Source organism: Pezoporus wallicus, unplaced genomic scaffold, assembly GCF_028554395.1.
Source record: "Pezoporus wallicus isolate ANWC-B61680 ecotype Strahan unplaced genomic scaffold, APGP_CSIRO_Pwel_v1 contig_2372, whole genome shotgun sequence".
NCBI lineage: Eukaryota > Metazoa > Chordata > Aves > Psittaciformes > Psittacidae > Pezoporus > Pezoporus wallicus.
In genome coordinates, this window is record NW_026635198.1 from 436,293 (window position 1) to 457,372 (window position 21,080).

A 21,080-nucleotide genomic window follows, 5' to 3' on the forward strand; every position below is an offset into this window, starting at 1 on the left:
CGCGTGTGCCTGACGGACAGCCCGGGCTGCCCGGAGCAGCAGGACTCCTTTCGGAGACCCCTCACCGCGCTCCCGCCCCGCCGCCAGGCGCCGCTGGAGCGCTGCTACCATAGAGATCGCTACCATAGAGATCGCTACCATAGAGAGAGAGCGTTGCCGCCCCTTGCCGGCTGGGGACTTTTCCGCTATGCGGAAGCGGAAGAGGCCTGGCGGCGCGCGGAGTGGCAGGGGCTGGGGTAGGCAGCGGCGGCGGAGCCAGCCCAGCGGATGCCGGTGAGGTCGGGCGCCGGTGGGATCCCTGCAGGGGGCAGTGGGCAGGGGGCAGTGGGCAGTGGGCAGTGGGCAGTGGGCAGTGCTCTGGTGGTCCGGGGACGCGTACAGGAGGAGAAGGAGGAGGGTGCTGATAATGCTGCCCGGCACGTCCCGCTCGGGGCGGGGGGCCTTTCTCGGCGGCGTGTCCCCGGGTTCTCGCCCCGCCGCCTGGGCTCCTCTCACCAGGGGCAGTTGTCGGCTTTCCCGCAGCCGGTGGTGGTCGGTGGCGCCGGTGCGGGTCACGGCGCTTCCCCGCCTCCTACTGCTGCGGCTGCTGCGAGGGAGGGTGGTGGGGCTCCAGGCCTTTAAATAAAAGGAGTGTTTTTCTCTCCTTGCAGACACCTTCCAAGCCTTCCTGCTGGAGGAGTTGGGCTCTGCCTCGGCACCGGCCTGCTGGGATTTCCTGGTTGTTATGTAGACTTCAAAGCGGTGTAACATTGCTCTGCCAGTCCCTTCCTTCCTGAGAAAGGGTAGCTGCTTTCTGAGCGATCACATACCAACTTCACGTATCCCTAAGATTGTCATCAGCTTCTTGTTTTTTGTTTTTTGTTTTTTTTTTTTTCCGGAGGCCTTACTGAGGTTTTATTACTTAAAGGCTTTAGTAGTCATAAAGTAATTTAAGATGTTTGTACTACTCAGTTTTAACTCTGTAATTGACTCTTGTATTAAGAGACATTGTTTTACCTTGGGATTGGTTAAATGGCCAAAGAATTCAATTATTTATGGATAAGGGCTATTTTGTTTGACTGGTGTTGGCCTGTGACTTAAACTCGCATCTTTTATTTCTTTTATCCTATGCTTTTTCTGTGTTATGGCTGCTGCAACAATAGTTCATGATACATCAGAAGCTGTAGAGCTCTGTGCTCCCTGTGGGTTATACCTTAAACCCATTACAAAAATGACCATCAGTGTGGCACTCCCTCAGCTGAAACAACCAGGAAAATCCATTTCAAACTGGGAAGTGATGGAAAGATTGAAAGGGATGGTGCAAACTCATCAGTTTTCCACTCTGCGGATTTCTAAAAGTACAATGGATTTCATCCGGTTTGAAGGAGAGGTTGAAAATAAAAGTTTGGTTAAATCCTTCCTGGCATGCCTCGATGGCAAAACAATAAAGTTGAGTGGCTTCTCTGACATTTTGAAAGTCCGTGCTGCAGAATACAAGATTGACTTTCCAACCAGGCATGACTGGGACTCATTTTTCCGCGATGCAAAAGATATGAATGAAACTTTGCCTGGGGAAAGGCCAGATACTATTCACTTAGAGGGCTTACCTTGTAAGTGGTTTGCAGCAAAGGACTCTGGCTCTGAAAAGCCAAGTGAAGAAATCCTTATAAAAGTGTTCAGGAACTTTGGAGAAATACGTAATGTGGACATACCCATGCTGGACCCGTACAGAGAAGAAATGACTGGCAGGAATTTTCACACTTTCAGTTTTGGAGGCCATTTAAATTTTGAAGCTTATGTTCAGTATCAAGAGTATGCAGGTTTCATTAAGGCCATGAATGCCCTGCGAGGGATGAAGCTCATGTATAAAGGTGATGATGGAAAAGCAGTGGCTTGCAATATAAAGGTGAGAAACTGCAAGCTTTTGTTTTTTTTTTGTGAGAAACCAAGTGCGATTGTTATGTCCCTAGTGCTTAAAACCTGCGTCTGTATACTGTAGTGATGACAACACGTAACACTAACAGCACAAGCATAGTTTTATGGAGCAGCTATAAGATAATATTTAAAGGGAAATGATGCAAGAAAGAGGTGGTGTTAAATTGTGAATAAAGCGTGTGGGGGAGGTGGTGTTGCTTTTCTTTTTTAATGAGACAGTTCTAGAAGGAACTGCTTGATGGAAGGACCAAGTATGCAAACATGACCTGCTGAATAGTTTTTAGAAAGCAATATGTGTTTATGTATTTTGTTATTTAAAATTCTAATTCTGAACAAGTTCAGACATACTTCACCAGAAGGCTGACTTTAAAGCACATTGTTTTCTCTTGTGTTCACTACAGATAGAAAGATTTGGGGAGAATTTCACAACCTCTGTGTTTGGTTCCTGCACTCATGATGAGGTCCACCAGACAAGTGTCAGAACTCTGAAGTTCAATAGCATATGGCTGGTACAGCCTGGGGAAGACACAGTTAATCATTAGTGTGCTTCACATACAGAAAGGCCCCATAAAAATTTAAGTGATAACATTTATCTGAAGCAGTTTGCTGTAAATGCAGCCTTCATCGTGTATAATATTCACATACTGAGTTTTCTAGATCTATTTTTTTTTGTAACCTCATTGTCTTAGAAAAGACAGCTATGACAGGAGAGAACAAGACAGTCTGTTCAGATGTAGTATCTATGAAAGCATGACCTGAAGAAAACTTGCTCCACTATGTTTGTAGGTGGTCTGTGCACGAATGTATCGGCTGAGTAAAATGTTTGCAGATCTGTTTCAATATGCTCAGTAGTCATTCACCAAATCAGAAAGTGGATTTCAGAAAAAAGCTTGAGTATTCCTGTGTGTAATGTGGGAACATGCAAATATTTAGTCGGTATAAGTAAAATACTGTAATCTTTTATGTTGTTGTCAAAGGTTGTTGGTTGGAAGCTGTTTGTACCTTGACCCTCAAGGTTTTCAAGGGGATGTGAAATTCAAAGTGTCACGTGCAGGGGATCAGGGTTCCCAAATTTAGTTTGGCTGTGTGGAAGGAAGCGTGCCTTGCTGGCAGCTGTCCTGGGGGTTGATAGGAAAGAGAGAGGGCTGCCTTTGCAACTCTGCAGTCAGGATAAGATCTCTTTCATATAAGGTCACACCTTGCCTGTCCTTCTAGCCTGTTGGTGAAATACCATTTTATGTAGAGCCTGGGTGAATTAAACTACAGAGTATGTGCTACTTGTTCTCTGCACCATGGTTCATGACCATGGACCTGTGGAAATGTCTCATAGATCCTCCTGCCTGCACACAGGTGGTACCTAGAATGGGAGATTAGGACACCAGCCCTAGTGTCCTGTTCCAGCATGCAGATAGACATGGCCAGGGTGTGCTCATATGTCCTATAAGCTGAGCATTTTCCTAGGTCTCAGTGCTCAGATGTGTGTAACGTTCTTTTCTTTCGTGTTCCCAGTCACTGACTTACTGCTTCAGGTCAGTGTACCTCAATTTGGGAATCTTGGTGTTAGGACTGATGTGGAAGCGCTTGCTTAAACCAGGTGCAGAATGTTGCAGGACTGTTTCTTCTGCTGAATTTCAAGATCACGGTTTTAGACAGAAAGAAAGGCCTTTATTTAGGCTCATTTTTACCTACTGCTCTACAGTCTTTAACAGCATACAGGAGTTGAAAGAGTTCTGTATGTTTCTGTTCTGACAGATTGAAAGCATTGGACAGCCAGGGCCTAAACCGCACTAGGGTTTACTTTTTAATGTCAGACACATATACAGGTGTAAACTGGCACCTGATTGTTCACGTGTGCCAGCATTTAGTTCCCAGTTACCTGGTTATAGTACTCTGTACTTGCTCTGGGCACAGAGAGAAGTTCCCTTTGTTTCAGAAAAGGTTTTATATTTCTGATTTTACTTACATTGCATTTTGGATAGTTTTGTGCTAGATTAAAATTGTTGGGGCTTGTGCAGGTTGTCAGGGATTTATTTTATTTTTTTTCCCCTGTCTACTTGTTAAAACTGTTTTCAATTGTATCCTGTAAAGGTTTCTTTTGACTCAACAAAACACCTCAGTGATGCATCAATTAAGAAGCGTCAGCTTGAAAGGCAAAAGCTTCAAGAGCTTGAAAAACAGAGAGAAGAACAAAAACGTAAAGAGAAAGAAGCTGAAGAAAAAAAAAAAGAGGAAGAAAGGTATTTATCACTTATGCCTGATTCCTAAAAATAAAACTGAGCAATAACAAAACTGTAGTTTCTCCTTGTATCAGCATTGGCAAATAGAAAATAACTATACACAGGTTGGCTTTCAACTTCTGTAGCTAAAGTGAAACACTTAAAACTGAGAATGTTGTGTTCCTTTTGAGGAATCAAATCAGGGATTATGACATTTGGAGAAAGTGTTTTACACCTTTTTTGGTGTTTTTTTCCCCGCTAACTGTAATTCCAAGAGCTGGGAGTTTAGATAGTGTGTAGTCATTCTGTGATGGAAAAATCTGCATTATAACTGAAGAACAGAAAATAATGCACTAGTTCTACTACTAGAAAACTTTGATACTGTAAAGCTTATTTGTTGTATCCTTCAGTCCTTTTCCTGGAAAGGCATGAGATACAAGCATACCTTAACAGTGACATTTTAAGAAAATATATAGGGGTGTAAATGTCATAAGACATTTACTATTCAGAATATAAACAAAAAAGGAGCAAAATGTTTCAGAGGTTGTGCGGTGTCCATTTGCCTTGATGTGTATAAATTCTCACTAGGTCATCTAGTAGGAGCCACGGATTGCAAAAATACTCAATTTCCTAAAAATTATGCCATTTGACACCTGATCTAGAAGCCCTCGGCCTTTCATGGAAGCTACCGTTTTTTCCCTGTGACTGAAAAAAACCCCACCAGCTCCTGCACACATTCATGGGCTTGGTAGTTTTCTCACTATGATGATTCACTGCCCGGTTGCCTGATATGTTATTCTCTCTGGTTGAACTGGTTTTAAAAAATAATATTTCTGTTGTAGCCATGTTTTATGTTTGGATCCCAATTTGTTTTAAAATATTGGCAGGCTGAGGATTGTTTGCTACCGCAACTCATGATGAAAATTTTCACTGTTTTCTACTTCTGTTTTCCAGTAATCAAAAGCTTTACGTAGAAACAAATTTACTTAAAGTACAAAATACACTTTTACATAGAGTAGAAGTCTAAAATTGTACCTGCCCTGGATAAGGTAAAAATGTTAATCTCTTTCTAGGAAGCAGAGAGAGCTTGAAGAATATGAGAGAGAGAGAAAAAGAGAAGAAAAGTTGCGAAAGAGGGAACAGAAACAGAAAGATCGTGAAGTTCGACGAAACAAAAAGCAACTTGAAAAGCTTCAAGCTGAAGAACAGAAAAAACTGCAAGAGAAGATAAAGTTAGAAGAGAGAAAGCTCCTGTTAGCTCAGAGAAATCTTCAGTCTATTAGACTAATTGCAGAACTGCTAAGCAGAGCAAAGGTAACTTCAATATTTGGGAAGCTAATGAAGAATCCAGCAGAACAAAGCCGTTTACTGACTTGGGAGGGGGCAGAGAGTTCTGTTCATTAAACAACAGATTTAGTACTTCAGATACTATTTCTTGGATCAAAAATTCAGAAAAGTGCAATGAAACTGTATTTCTCCCTTGGTAAAATATGCACAAATAGGTAAATGGAAGAATGAACTTAAACCTGAAGTCCTAAGTAGCATTTTTTATCTGTAAACTAATTGGCATGATTGCTCTTAAGTGTAGTAAAAGAGTGTATAAGCATGATGAAGTGAACTAAATACAGAGGGTAAAGGTGCAGGGCTCCTCATTCTAATTTGAATCTGTTTCCTGTTTGGCTTTCAGCAGTTCCATTAACTATTCTTTGCTGTTTCAGAGAATGAGCTTTCATTGATTGATGTTTGAGAATGTGCAGAATGATTTTTCTGTAGGAAAAGTGCTGTCAGCTAAGGTTTTGAATGTTAGATCCTCTAACAATATTTTTATTTTTCACTGAAGCAGGATGTCATTTGCCTAAGATTTGGATGAGGTTATGTTAGGGTGTAATGTAATGTATGTCAAGTATTTTCTGTAGAAAAGAAAAACTGTGTGCCAAAGAACAGTATTTTTCCTTGATGCCAGTGTACCTCAGGAGAGTTTTTGACCTCATACAGTGCTGTGTGGTCGGTTACATGCTAATAAAAGGGAGGAATACTTCTTGCAGGCTTTGTAACTTAGCAGCTGTGAAACATAAAGGTCATCTGATCAAATAGAGCAGCGTGTTTCTTTCACTCCTGCAGTTTTGAAGTCTACACTAAGCCTGTCTGGGTCAGAATAAAAGAAAAAAGTTTGAACCTTCTTTTTCAGGACCATGAGTTTCTAAAGTGGTTGAAAAAATGAGAATCAGTTTCTGCTTTATATGTTTAATGATTTGGACCCACTGTAAAGATATCCTTTTGGATATGGTTTTTATGGGCCCACTGTAAGGTCATCTAGGAACCACAGATTGCAATAATCTAAGAGAAATTAATGTTTTAAATTTGAAGCCTTCAAGTGCTAGCCCTGATAAATACATTTTAATACTTCAAATTTCACTTGTTGTTCTAGCTTATGTGTTACTTTCATCATATCAAGGAACCATAAAGACCAAGCTTTGGTTTTGCCTTGTCAAACAGATGGGAGAAACATAACACTCAAAAGAGTTTGTGGACGTCAATAGTTTGAGATTATTGATGTCTCGCCTAACAGCAGTTTTGTGTTAGTGCGTTCTTTTTGTTTGTATTTTCTTTCCCTTTAAGAAAGAAACAGTAATTTTTTGACAGGATGGTTCAGTTTGTTATATTTTCTTGCCAAATTGCTGCTTTTACATTATGGTATAACTTGAAAGTGTGAACAAGATTTACAAATATTTTTTTGTTTACTCTTTCCTTTGACTATCTTTCAGACAGTAAAGCTTTTGGAGCAAGAACAGAATGAAGAAAGGATTTGTCTTCAGCAGCTAGAGGAGAGACGAAGGCTCCAGGAGGCTGAACTGAAACGCGTGGAAGAAGAAAAGGAAAGAGCACTGGGGTTGCAGAGAAAAGAAAAGGAACTGAGGGAAAAACTACTGAACAATCTTCTGAGCAAGAAAATGGATGCAATTAATCAAAGCAAAGAAGAAACTGAAGCATCTCAGTCTGATGTGCTGAAAACCCCTAGTGGTGTTCCACACACTGTGTCTTCCAGCTGCATCACTTCTACCTCAGGACAGGCTGTTACAAGCAAACTGGCTTCCAGCTCTCAAGGTGACATTGCAGCCTCTGAAAATGTAAACGCTCAATGCAAGTACTTGAATGGCAATATTAATGACAAAGTTCATGTCAAAGAAGGTCAGAAATTTCATACCACAAACTCTGAGAGGTGTCCTCAGAAAAGAAGTTCAGGGGTACTTTCATGTCTTCCTGTCAGTAACCAGCAACAAAAGAGCCTCTCTAACTCTGACCAGAATACTTGCAGGAAGGACTTGCGCTGTGAGCAGCGCAAACATAGCACAGAGCCAAGAAGGAGAAAGAGCTGGTCGTGTAGCAGCGTAAACACTGATGAGAGTAAGGGTAAACGCGAGAGGAACAGGCACAGAAGAGATGAGAGTTACCAGAATGAAAAGCACAGGAAAGAAACGAGGTATTATAGACACTCTAGCAGAAGTTACAGTCCTCGACGAAGCCATAGTCCTCGTCGAAGAAGTGTAAGCCCTAGACGTTCACGTTGCAGAAGAACACGCAGTAGGGAACGTAAACGAGACAGACGAGAAAGAAGTCGTAGTCATAGAAGTGTGAGCAGGAGGTGGAGGCACCGGAGATCACTGAGTAAGCAAAGGAGTACTTGAGTGGGTAGTGGAGGCCTTGGCTTCTTGGAGAAGCTGTGGCTGGACAAAAAGGCCAGAAAGTTGTAAACGAGACCTCTTCGGTGTGACTGCTGTAGAAAACACGTTTGTTTCAACCAGTGGTTAATTTCATCTAGTCCCTGAAGTCAAGAAGATAGATGACTGATTTTTTTAACGTTCCTTCATGCTTTGTTGTCTCTTTCTAGGTTTCTACCACAATGTACAGGTATAACCACTTGTGCTTGTGCTCGAGTTCCTACAGTGCTAAAAGCCAACCTGTTTTCTTGGTTTTCAGTTTTCTACACCTTAATTTTAGTCAATTTAGTTTTTATTATCACCTGCTTTGGCTTGAGAAGTACTGGGTGCCAGTTAGAGGAACTCCAGATGTGACAAGCCTTTTCACACATATTTGATTTAAAATGCTTTCTGCTGCATTCAATTAAATCACTTGTAACAGAGTAGAGTTTTTGCTGATTGAGATGCATAGCAGGACTTTTGCATAGTTCTTAAAACTGACTATAGAGATACACAGGAGATCTTTTTTAAACTGCTGTAATTCCTTCATACGTCTGTAGGGTGCCAAGCTTTGGTGCCCAAATTACTCTGGCATGTAATGCTGTTGGTATAATACTACTTTCCATGGAAGAGAGGTGCACTGATGTAGGAAGTAAGAAGCAATGTTAAAATGGTTGAAAAATTTTTCTGGTATTTTGTTGACATATTTGGCTTTGTAACTACTTCAGGTGGTGTAGAGCCACTTGAAGCATTTTTTCAGGTACATACAGAGGTAGCCATTGTCTTTGATAAAGGGGCCTTCTTGCTAAATTATTTTTACTTGTGGTGTTGGAAAGTAAGGCTGCAGTGTCTCTTATTAAATCCATTTAAGAATACTTTTGCTTCTAAAATGCAGCTCAGGAATATTAAAAGCTATAACATTACAGTGAAAGAGTCTATTTTGCCTTTTTATGGTAAATTAAAAAGAAACTGTTTCCAGTGAACTGAAGTTGCTGGTTTTGTATGTCAGTGTATTAAAATCTGCTAAAGTGTCATGCGAGAACCCATTTGCTGAAAAAAATCACTCAACACATTTGAATAATGAAGCTTAAACACTCTTCTCAATGGTCCTGTGATGTGCAGCTCTGTCAACTGTTAATTCATCAGTATGTGTACTCTTTATCTTCAGCCTTCAGATGCCGTTTTAATCACAATTATCTGTCAAATCAAAGTGTATCCCTTTCCTGCAGTGCCTGAGGAACACTTTGGGGCTGCAGCTCAGCCAGATCCCTGGCTGTCTGATTTTGCATTACTTTCAGTGAATTCATGTGGGGGCTGTTTCTTTCTAGACCATGCTGCTGAAATCTTGTAGTTACTAGCTGTGGAAAGAATTCTGTCTTCCTGGTAAGTCATGGCTTTAATGATCTCCAATTAATTCTATTACTTACCGAGTTTTTGTGACTTCTCTTGTGAGTTTCACCACTGTCTTGGGGGCCAAGGGCTAGACTGACTTACCTTAATCATCTCAACACCAGAAATTTCTTGAATTCTAAGTAGTTGCTTTCTGTGGAGAGTTCATTTTTCTTCTGTGTCTGTTAAAGTGTTAAAGGCCTATCTGCCTGATGATAAGTTCATCTTCAGCAATGATTTAGCTAAAATCTAGTCTCATGTTGGCTGCAAATATTTCATAAGGTGGGTGGGATGCCTGTTTGTAAATGCATGCAATTCTTCTTAGCCTGCTATTAAAAACTGACATACTGCCCATGGTAGCACCATTTTAAAAAAAGGAAAAGTGTATTCTGTCTGCAGTTACACAAGAAGTTAAACTAATGGCTGTTGGCACCAGTGTCTTTCAGCTCCTGATTAAATTTTTACTAGAATTTCTGCAGTATATTTCTATTTAGATTTCCACTGGGATTGATGGATCGGGTGGGGGTCTTGATGGTGTATTACGTAGGCAACTGGGGAGATGCCGCTTTACGATGCTATGTTCGGGAAGTCATCAAGCTAAGAGTGCAGTGTCATTGCCAAGAGTAGAAGCAGTTAAAGCAGTGGCATTCACCAAAAAATGTTCAAGTTCTATGAGAAGAATCCAATAGATGCTGTTGTTTGATACTGAAAAAAAGACTCTGCTTGTTGGGGCACAGGGAGGGCATCAAGAGCAGGTTTCATATCCCACCCCAAAATGATTAAATTCCATAAGCTCCCCTGACGTTTAGGGCAGTCACTGAAGCCAGAGAAGAGAGTTGTGGGGAAGATCTTCAGCTCTCAAGTTTTGATAATCATTCAGCTTAACACACTATATCCAGCACTGGCTTCATGCAATGTCGTAAAAGTGCAGTAACGTGAAGAAACTCAGGTTTTTATAGTGTTTGTATTACTTTTTTTCACAGCAGCCTGTGGAAGAAAAGCCTGAAAGTGTTTTGAAGTCACTTGCAAATACTTTCCAAAATGCAGAGGGCATGTAAAACAAGTCCGCTTTCAGTCAGACAGCTGAACCCTGTAAAAACTTCTTAAATCTCCTAGTAGGTAAAGCTGCCTAATAACTGCTCAGCGCAGTGTTTATCTAGTCTTAGCAGTATTGTTGCTCCAGGTATATAGTTTGTATCAAAGCTCTCCAAGACTTTTTTGGTGCTGAATCCTCTGAAATCATCTATCCTTGCTTTGGGTCTGCTGTTACGGAGTTAACCTTCTTCATAGCTGCTGGTGTGGTGCTGTGTTTTGGACTTGTGACAATGTTGTTAACCCAGCAGTGCTTTTACCTATTGCAGGGCAGTGCTTGTACAGTGTCAAGGCTGCCTCTGTTTTGCATTTTGTGCGCAACTTCCCCCTGAATGGGTACTAAGGTTGGGAGGGAACAGAGCTGGGACAGCTGACCCCAGCTGACCAAAGGGATATCCTCTGCAATATAACATCAAGCTCAACAATAAAAATGAGGGCTTTTGTCTTTCCAAGGTTGCTCCAACACAATCTGGGTGTCAGTTTGCTTGTGGTCTTTATTGATGATATGCTTTGAACTGCAAGGAAACTTGGAAAGACTTGAAACTGTCATCTTTTAATAAGATCACAAATATAAATTATGTCCAATATCGTTTATTCAGGTTTTAATTATGGCTGAGGTATGTGCTTGTACAAAACCCTCGATGATGCAGTAACTTCAAGAATATAATTTTCAATAGGAAACAATTGCTCTTTGTTCTGTATTGATTATTACTCAGTACATTTCTATCAGTTATTTTCTAAAGGGTCTTAGTGTTTGAAATGAAAGAACGTAGGATACCAGCAGGCTTTATAATGTCTTCTAGAAGCTGAAATACCAAAGTTACTGATACTTTTCCCTGCTCTGAAAGAGTGTGATGCTGACTGCTTGAATCTGACCTGCTTGCTGACTTTCAGGAGCTGTCTAAAAGCAGATAAAACTAGTTGGTCTTTTTTCTTACATTTCAATGTATGTCTGAGTGACCTTGAATTCATATGAAAAGATAAGTATTTAATGTCCACCCTTCGCTGGGTTAGCTGCTTTGAAGCAATGTCCTTTTGAAATTAATTTCAAACTTTGGCTAACAAACTTTGGTCTAATTAATGGAGGAGTTCCAATAATCAGTTACTGCTCTTGTTTAATTATTGAATGTGCAGTGCTCAAATCACACTGCAGTTACAGGCTGTAATATTAAGGAAACTGAACAGTAAAGGATTTAGCAACTAATACTAAAGACATACCAAAGTAATAAATACTCCTGAAACACTGAATTTATGTTGGCAGGGTTGAATACTGAGTACAGTCTAACTTAGCTACTATGCTGCCTCTACTTTCATACCTGTAGCTACTAGAAATCCAATCCAATGAGAGTGCCTGCAGACTGGTCAGAGAGGATTATGTACCGGTAGTAACCTGACTCTCTCTGCCTAGGATTGTCATGAGTTGCATGATACTTGGGACCCATTGCGTCAAAGTTACATATCTTACTCCATTTGTCTGGCAATATTCAGTGTTTGTTTTGGTGGTTTTGTTCTGGTGGGTTGTAAGCAGGAATATAGATTTATTCACTATTTGTATCAGAACATCAAGGATCTGAGTGAGCAAGAATGAAAGTCTGTGGTTTTTTTTCTCCATTAGACTACTGCTTGATAAGTTGGAGCCTGGATGTCAGCTTTCATCTTGACTGAATGCATGGCAGCCCCAGGGGCATAGGGTGGAGATGCAGAAAGAAATCTCGAGCCAGTGGGATCCCACCTTGCTCATGAGGATGTGTAGGGTCCAGAAGTGTATTAATCATCTGTTGATACAAGGTAGCATGTGACCTCTTATCATCTGAGGATGAGGACCCTGCTTACCACAAACCACTTGCAGAAAGGTCTGAGCTGCAGTGGGTGGGAAGGTTGTGGGCCAGAGCTCCTGTAAAGTAATTTTGATGATGTATAATTCGTATTGCCAGAACTAATTGATATTAGTAAGGAGTGGTTACCAAAGATGTGGCCATACTCATGTTTTCATCTAATTGACTCTACCTTCGAAGAGTAATGTGTTCAATGACCTAGAATAAGTGCATATGCATGATTAGGTATGCATATAAAAACATTTGATGTTATCTGGAAGGATTGTCTTGAAAGCTGTTAGGGAAAATGGGATATTTTTGCAGTGAGCACAGGACTATGCCAGGGACTGTGAATCTGTAACTGCAAACCAGTGAGACTTGATCACTGACCACACCAGTGTTAGCTTTAGGGCAGTTCTGAAACATGTATCAGATTGTGTAACAGACTATTACCACTACTCATGTTTGATAGCAGTGGTAGAGATGTTGGTAGAGTCTATATAAGACAACAGTTAAGCCAGCTAGTTTGGTAGATGCCTTAAGTCATAAATGGATGAGCAAACTTGACCACTGATGTCTTCTATTGCTATGCAAGTTAAGGGTGGGGTTTTATTATAATTAAGAGGTAATATATGTATTGCCTGTGTTTTGATCTGGTATTCTGACTTTCAGGTTTGGTTATAATTTGGATACAACACCTATTTCATAGAATAGTTAGGGTTGGAAAGGACCTTAAGATCATCAAGTTCCAACCCCCCTGCCATGGGCAGGGACACCTCACACTAAACCATATTACCCAAGGCCTCATCCAACCTCGTCTTAAACACTGCCAGGGATGGAGCATTCACAACCCTATTCCAGTGCCTCATCACCCTAACAGGAAATAATTTCCTCCTTATATCCAGTCTAAACTTCCTGTTTAAGTTTTAACCCGTTACCCTTTGTCCTGTCACTACAGTCCCTAATGAAGAGTCCCTCCCCAGCATCCCTATAGGCCCCCTTCAGATACTGGAAGGCTGCTGTGAGGTCTCCACACAGCCTTCTCTTCTCCAGGATGAACAGCCCCAACTTTCTCAGCCTGTCTTCATATGGGAGGTGCTCCAGTCCCCTGATGGTCCTTGTGGTACTCCTCTGGACTTGTTCCAACAGTTCCGTGTCCTTTTTATGTTGAGGACACCAGAACTACACACAGTACTCCAAGTGAGGTCTCACAAGAGCAGAGTACAGGGGCAGGATCACCTCCTTCGACCTGCTGGTCATGCTCCTTTTGAGGCAGCCCAGGATACAGTTGGCTTTCTGGCTGCAAGCACACACTGCTAGCTCATGTTCATTTTCTCATCGACCAGCACCCCTAAGTCTTTCTCCGCAGGGCTGCTCTGAATCTCTTCTCTGCCCAGCCTGTAGCTGTGCCTGGGATTGCTCCGACCCAGCTGTAGGACCTTGCACGTGGCATGGTTAAACTTCATGAGGTTGGCATCAGCCTACCTCACAAGCATGTCAAGGTCCCTCTGGATGGCATTTCTTCCCTCCAGGGAATCAACCGAACCGCACAGCTTGGTGTCATTGGCAAACCTGCTGAGGGTGCACTCAATCTCACTGTCTATGTCAGCGACAAAGATGTTGAACAAAACCGGTCCCAACACTGATCCCTGAGGGACACCACCTGTTAGTGGTCTCCAGCTGGACATTGAGCCATTGACCACAACTCTTTGTGTGCGGCCATCCAGCCAGTTCTTTATCCACCGAGTGGTCCATCCATCAAATTGATGTTGCTCCGATTTAGAGACAAGGATGTCATGTGGGACAGTGTTGAAGGCTTTACACAAGTCCAGGTAGATGACATCAACTGTTCTACCCCTGTCCATCAGTTCTGTAGCCCCATCATAGAATGCCACTAAATTGGTCAGACAGGATTTCCCCTTAGTGAAGCCATGCTGGCTGTCACCAAGCACCTTGTTGTTTTTCATGTGCCTTAGCATGCCTTCCAGGAGAATCTGCTCCAAGATTTTGCCAGGCACAGAGGTGAGACTGACTGGTCTGTAATTCCCCGGGTCATCCATTTTCCCCTTCTTGAAAATGGGGGTTATATTTCCCTTTTTCCAGTTGTCAGGAACTTCACCTAACTGCCATGATTTTTCAAATATGATGGCCAGTGGCTTAGCAACTTCATTTGCCAGCTCCTTCAGGACCCGCGGATGGATCTCATCAGGTCCCATGGACTTGTGCACATTCAGATTTTTAAGATGGTCTCGAACCAGATCCTCTCCTACAGAGGGCCCAAGGTCTTCATTCTCACAGTCCCTTTGTCTGCCTTCCAAGACTTGTGTGGTGTGGTCAGAGCCTTTGCCACTGAAGAGCGAGACAGAGAAGCCGTTCAGAACCTCAGCCTTCTCCAAATCCTGTGTAGCCAGTTCTCCCAAGAGCTTCCTGAGGGGGCCTCTGTTCTCCCTAGTCTGTTTTTTATTTGCTATGTACCTGTAGAATCCCTTACTGTTATCCTTAATATCCCTAGCCAAGTTTAATTCTAACTGAGCCTTAGCTTTCCTAACCTGGTCCCTAGCTTCCCGGAGAACATCCCTGTACTCTTCCCATGCCACCTGTCCTTGCTTCCACTTATTATAAGCCTCTTTTTTCAATTGAATTTTCCTCAGCAGCTCCTTATCCATCCAAGGAGATCTCCTGACCCTCCTGCTGCACTTCCTTCTAGTTGGGATGCAACACTCCTGAGCTTGTAGCAGGTGATCCTTGAATATCAACCAAGAGTCTTGGGACCCCCTGCCCTCTAGGACTATATCCCATGGAACCTTACTAAGCAGGTTCCTGAAGAGACCAAAGTCTGCTCTTTTGAAGTCCAGGGCAGTGAGCTTGCTGCATGCTCTTCTCACTGTCCTGAGGCTCTCAAATTCAACCATCTCATGATTGCTGCATCCAAGGCTGCCCTGGAGCGTCACATTTCCAACTAGCCCTTCCCTGTTGGTAAGCATGAGGTCAAGCATGGCACCTTTCCTTGTCGGTTCCTCTATTACTTGCAGAAGGAAGTTGTCTTCTACACAATCGAGGAGCCTCCTGGATTGCTTGTGCTGGGCTGTACCGTCCTTCCAACAGATATCAGGGTGGTTAAAGTCCCCCATGAGAACAAGGGCCTGTGAGCGTGAGGCTTTTCCTATCTGTCTATAGAGTGCTTCATCCACAGGTTCTCCTTGATCAGGCGGTCTGTAACAGATCCCCACAGTAATGTCTCCCATAGCTATATTCCCTTTAACCCCGACCCACAAACTCTCTGTTGACTGCTCACCTGTCCCCAGACAGAGTTCCATACTCTCCAGCCTATCCCTAACATAAAGGGCAACTCCCCCTTCCCTCCTGCCAGGCCTGTCTTTTCTAAAGAGCCTGTAACCTTCCATTCCAACACTCCAGTCATAGGAGCCATCCCACCATGTTTCTGCGATGCCTATTGTATCATGCCCCCATAGATGTGCACACATCTCTAATGCCTCTTGTTTGTTCCCCATGCTACGGGCATTTGTATAGAGGCATCTGAGCTGAGCTCCAAATGAAACTGGCTCATTGGCTGGAGGAGCTGGGATATCTCTACATTGCTCTGAGCATTTATTATAGGTGCTGGCAACTGACTGGGTGTGTTGGGATGGAATGATGCCCCCTTCCCTCAAAGCATCTAGTTTAAAGCCTCCTTGACCAGTCTGGCAAGCCTCCTACCAAAACTGCTCTTTTCCTTCTTTATCAGACCAGCTCCACCAGCCCCCATTAGACCTGGCCTACAAACTTGGGTCCCGTGTTCAAGACACCCAAACCCCTGACTATGACACCACCCTTTTAACCATTTATTAACCTGGCTAATCCTCCTAGCTTTTTCTACGTCCTCCCCTTTATCCTGGAGAATTGATGAATAGACTATCTGAGCTCCAGAGCCCCTAACCACCTCCCCCAGGGCTCTGTAGTCCTTCTTTATGTTCCCCAGGCTACTGCTATCTATATCCCTAGCACCCACATGTATCACCAGAAGTGGGTAATAGTCAGTGGGACTTACTAGAGCAGGCAGCCTCTCTGCCACATCCCTGATCCGTGCCCCTGGTAGGCAACACACCTCCCTTGAGACGGGATCAGGCCGACAGACGAGTGCTTCTGTCCCTTTCAGTGTAGAGTCCCCTACTACTACGACCAGCCGCTTTTTCCTGGCAGCACCAGTAGAGATCTTCTTTCCCAGGGCATCAGGCGGCTGTTTCTGGCTCAAGTGCGTTTCCTCATTAGCCCCCTGCAGGGCAGTAAAGCCGTTCTGGGTGGGGACAACAGATTTAGGAGGAAACCCCTTGCTTTTGATTGTCCTTTTCGTCCTTTTTTTGTTTTTTTTTTTTGTTTGTTTGTTTGTTTGTTTTTGTCACTAATTCCCAGCTTTCCAGGTTAGCAGCCTCCTTCTTTCCTTCATGAGCTACAGGTGAAGCTTGAGGCCCCTGCACAGTTTGGGCCGGGAGCAAGCATTCAGGCTTCCTCTCAGCTTCCCTGGCATCTCGCAGTCTATTAACAGCATCCCACAGCTCAGCCCCTGCTGCAGGAGCACCTCCACCAGGGAGCACCGAGTGCAGCCTTGCCCATTGCGCACCCTCCCCTCACCAGACCAGTGCAGCCACTCTCTACACCCCGAGCTCTGCACTGCAGCCTCCCCTCTCATCGGCTCTGTCTGGGTGCCTACGCTGGCCACCGCCGGGGCAGCCAGAGCAGAGCTCCCGGACCGGGCCCTGCTCATAGGACGAGTGCTCACCATCCCGCTCACCATCCCGCTCCCCTGCCAGCGCGAACTGCCCCGCCTCGCCGTTTGCCCCTCCTGTTCGCCGCGCTCCCTGGGCCAGGTTTTTACCCACTCAGGGCTGGTGCCGCTGCTCCTGCCTGTGAGTCAGCTGCTCGCTCTCGTCAGCTGAGCTGCCGGCTCCCGGGCAGGTCCTGTCGAGGACTTGAGGCTCCCTCGGTGGCTCTCGTCGCTCTGAGTTGAGGCTCCTGGACGCTGATCTCCCCCCTGCTCCGGTGTTGAAGGCGTCCTCTCTCGAGCTACTCACCTCAGCAATTCAGCTACTCGCCTCAGCAGCTGATTAAGCATATGTTGCATTCTGTTGCTCTGGCATTTCCGCAGCCCAATGAACCTGGTATTGGCAGAATGTATCTTTTGCTGCCTCATAAAAAATTTGCAGAATTGTTGCTAGTGTTTGTACAAAGCAGCAGTCTAGTTGTGGGTGATCCTTCAGAACTGGGTCTGCAGCATGGATTCCTCTAGCGTCTTACATTCCTACATATGTAAGTATTATTACTGTTAAAGGCAAGTGTACCCTTGTTTTTTTTTGTTTGGCTTGATTTTTTTGTTGTTGTTGTTGTGTTTTTGCTTTTTTTTTTTGTTTGTTTGGTTTTTTTTTTTTTTGCTTATAACGGGCTCTTGAGGCTTCTTTGAAGTGGTACGCATCACCATCCTTTCTTCTTCAATCACAGCACAGAAAATAATCTGATCTCTTTCCCCCTCACATGCTGTATCCTCTGAACACATTGCTTCCTGCCTCACAAAAAATCTCACAGATTAGCTCAAACAAATGCTTTGTCATAGTAGTAGGTTATAAACCTTTTGAAGAGTCAAAACTGATCAGAATTGTTTTCTCATTGATATTTAATCTAGTTGTATGTGCACTGTGAACCACCAGAACCACTTTCTCATTTCCTGCGCTGCCTTTCCTTCCTTCCCTGGTGGAATGGAGGAGAGAACCAGAAAAGTAAAAGTGGGAAAACCCATGGGCTGAGATAAAGACAGTTTAACAGATAAAGTGAAAGCTGCACGCAAACAAAGCAAAATAAGGAATTGATTCAGTGCTTCCCATGGGCAGGCCGGTGTCCAGTCATCCTCAGGAAAGCAGGGCTCCATCACGTGTAACAGTTATTTGGGACAACAAATGCTGTCACTCTGAGCATCCTCCCCTTCCTTCTTTCCCCAGCTGTACATGCTGAGCATGATGCCATATATTATGGAATATCCCTTGGGTCAGTTGGGGTCATCTGTCACGGCTGTGCCCCCTCCCAGCTCCTTGTGCACCCTCTGCCTACACGCTGGTGGGGTGAGGAGCAGAGCAGGCTTTGACTCTGTGTAGGCACTGCTGAGCAGTAACAATAATATTCCTGTGATATCAGCACTGTTTCCAGCACAAATCCAAAACATAGCCCTATGCTAGCTTCTATGAAGGAAATTACCTCAGTGGAAACTACCATAGTTGCAAACGGCATAAGACTTTATAAAAATGTTTCAGGTGAGTTACCAGGTAAAGGCTTCAGGGATGCTTGCCCATGCCAAGCTGTGAAAACCCTTGTTTTTGAAACTCTTTGAAGAAATAGATGAGTGTATTATCAGATTAGCAATTGTAAAATGGTCTGTGCAAGTCAGTTGCATGTCCACTGACTGCTTTATGATGCTTGACAGAATACAAGTAATTTCTGACATGAGAGCCTGCCTCAGCTGCTGCCTATCTTGGTTTTTGCATTTCTCTCTAGAGTTTTGGGCTCTGCCATTCTTAGCTAGTGAGCTTGTCTGTCCTCAGGGAGTGTACGCTTCTTCTCTGCTGGGACTTTCCTCTGACAGAGATCTCAATGAATATTTGGTTGAATTATTTGTTGAGCAATTATTTGCAGGCCAGAAAGTTAAACCAAGAATTACTCTGGATTGCTTGTGATAGATTTTGGATGAAGGCATTCTCAGTCAGTTGTTACGATAAGAAAAACTGAGGAGAAGGGAAGGCTTGCTTCAAGAGTGACCTGGGTATACAGGATTTCCTGCCCACTCCAAATGTTTGTCAGTAATATATGTGATATAAACAAGGAAAAAATAAAATTGGTGTCAAAAATTGACAGAAGGATGTCATGTTAATAGGGTAAGGCATCTGTTGTAAAACATGAGAAGAATTACAAATTACAAAGAGGAAAAGGAACATTTTGTTTTAGAACTGGATGTTATATTTCAAAGAAAAGTGTGATACTGAATATCTTAGCTTTTTAGGGTTCTTAGAGAAGGGATGGGGCTCAGTGGTGGCACAAACTGTATTATCCTACTACACTTCCAGGAATATTTAAAGGCTTGGCAATGATAGCAAGGCACAGTTGTTTCCATATTAGCATTACTCCTTATCATAGTCACGTCCCTGAGATTTGTTCTTGTTACTTGTAAAGAAGGTTTCATATGTGAAAAAAAGTGTCATCTTCCATTTCTCACTGGCAGACACTTTAATTTTACTAAATCTGCTTTGTTCATAGAGAATTTCTTGGTTTCAGGTGTTATACAAAAATGACATAATTATTTCTTGTACAGTATTTTTCTGTAGTGAGTCATTTAGGCAAAGAAAAATTAATCACCAAAATAGAACCATTAAGGCAAAGTGCAGCTTTAACCTGCACATCGTCTAAGCACTGCGATGATAAGTTTTAGAGAAACCTTAGTGCAAGATTGCTCAAAAAAGCTTGATGAGGTTTTTAGAGAAAGCAAGCCATTGCAATTTTGTCTTCATGAATGCATTTGTAGATTAAAAAGAGCTTAGACTTTAAGCCTCACTAACAATTTACTTGGGAACAGCAACACAGTGTGTGTGGCTTTGCATCAGTCTGATGTGGATTATCTACAACCCTCTTCACCTACATTGCATTACCAGTAGTAATCCCATTAGATGATTACCTCTATGTGTCCTCAACAGACGGATTTAGTCATAATTGAAAGGTACTTCAGGTGGGTTTAATTAACCCTGTGGCCATTTTATTAACAAAGCCTCTGGTACCCGGTAGCTTTGCATTAAGTGAAGTGAATTTATGGCCCCTTAGGACATTCTAATCTACAGTTGTGAACATAACTGCCTGTTATTTAGTCAAAGCTACAAGAATCAAGGGTTGACCATTTTTGTACTTGTGAATCTTTAATGCAGCTGTGCTAAATGTCACTGTAATATCTGATAGCTGATCTATGGCCAAGTCATTTGAGGAAAGTGGTCTGTAAGCTGGTGAGCAGCAGCTCGCTTTGCCAAGAGTTGTTTTGTTTAGCTCAATGGAAGAGAAATGTATTACTTCATTTGGGTGAGCATTTACCTCCAGTGTGCATAATGGACTGGATCTGAGTAGTCATTACCATCCCAGGAATGGGAAATCTTTATGCTTAGGCAAAATTGCACCAGTTTTTTCCTCAGTACTAGGTAGGCAGGATATCAGGGGAAGATGTCCATTATGAATATAACTGTGTTCTTGAAACCTGTTGTTCAGGCCTTTCCTTCAGAGAACCATGTCTTGTTATATGCAAGCTGCACAGCCTCAGTCACTCTGGCAAGAGAGGAGTATTGTGATCTCCAGCCTCTACAGTACAATTTAAACAATATTAGTGTCTAACCTATACTGAACAGTGAAGTCTGGTGCACTAGCAGGACTGTAGCACTATATTTACAGGTGCTGTTGGCCAGGCTGAGGAGGTCTAAGTGTTCCTACAGTCTGGCGTTTGCCCTAACATTTGTGTGTTTGGACCTGGTAACACAGGAGAGCCTGTGGTGTTAGAGCCTGGGGAACCCTTACAGTTTCCAGAGGTGGAAAAGGCTGATAAATTTTGGGAACCTCTTAGCTGACTTTAACAACTAACTCTTAAAGTAAGTTGTTATTTCACTACTGGCTAAAATAAATGCAGGACTGCATTTCTGGCTAAAATGTAAGGATCTGAATGGAAAATACAGTTTCACAGAAGGATTATGCAGTGAAATCTTTCAGTTGATAAAGCTTCACTGCATACACAAAATGGTCAGAAAGAACAAGTGGAAAACATTAGACTGGCCTGTTTCTTCTAAAATGGGGCAGCTTTGAAAGAGAAGCACAGAAGTAACCTGCAGCAGCAGTGTATAAATACAACCCTCCTTCCTAGGAAAGGAAGGGAACACTAAAATGTTGTGTTG

General features: G+C 43.0%; 1 protein-coding gene across 3 annotated transcripts; it reads left to right on the plus strand.

Moving 5' to 3' along the window:
• Window positions 1-219: 219 nt before the first annotated feature.
• Window positions 220-8,811, plus strand: AKAP17A (A-kinase anchoring protein 17A). 3 transcript variants are annotated; one of them, XM_057411776.1, is made up of 6 exons: window positions 220-273; window positions 651-741; window positions 1,143-1,885; window positions 4,003-4,151; window positions 5,204-5,444; window positions 6,896-8,811. In XM_057411776.1, exons 1-6 carry the CDS (start codon window positions 268-270, stop codon window positions 7,814-7,816), a joined length of 2,151 nt encoding a protein of 716 aa, XP_057267759.1. In that variant the 5' UTR covers window positions 220-267; the 3' UTR covers window positions 7,817-8,811. The 3 variants fall into 3 exon arrangements, with proteins under 3 accessions (XP_057267759.1, XP_057267770.1, XP_057267778.1); XM_057411787.1 differs by having other exon boundaries at window positions 651-1,885; XM_057411795.1 differs by lacking the exon at window positions 220-273 and having other exon boundaries at window positions 651-782.
• The last annotated feature ends 12,269 nt before the right edge of the window (window positions 8,812-21,080 follow it).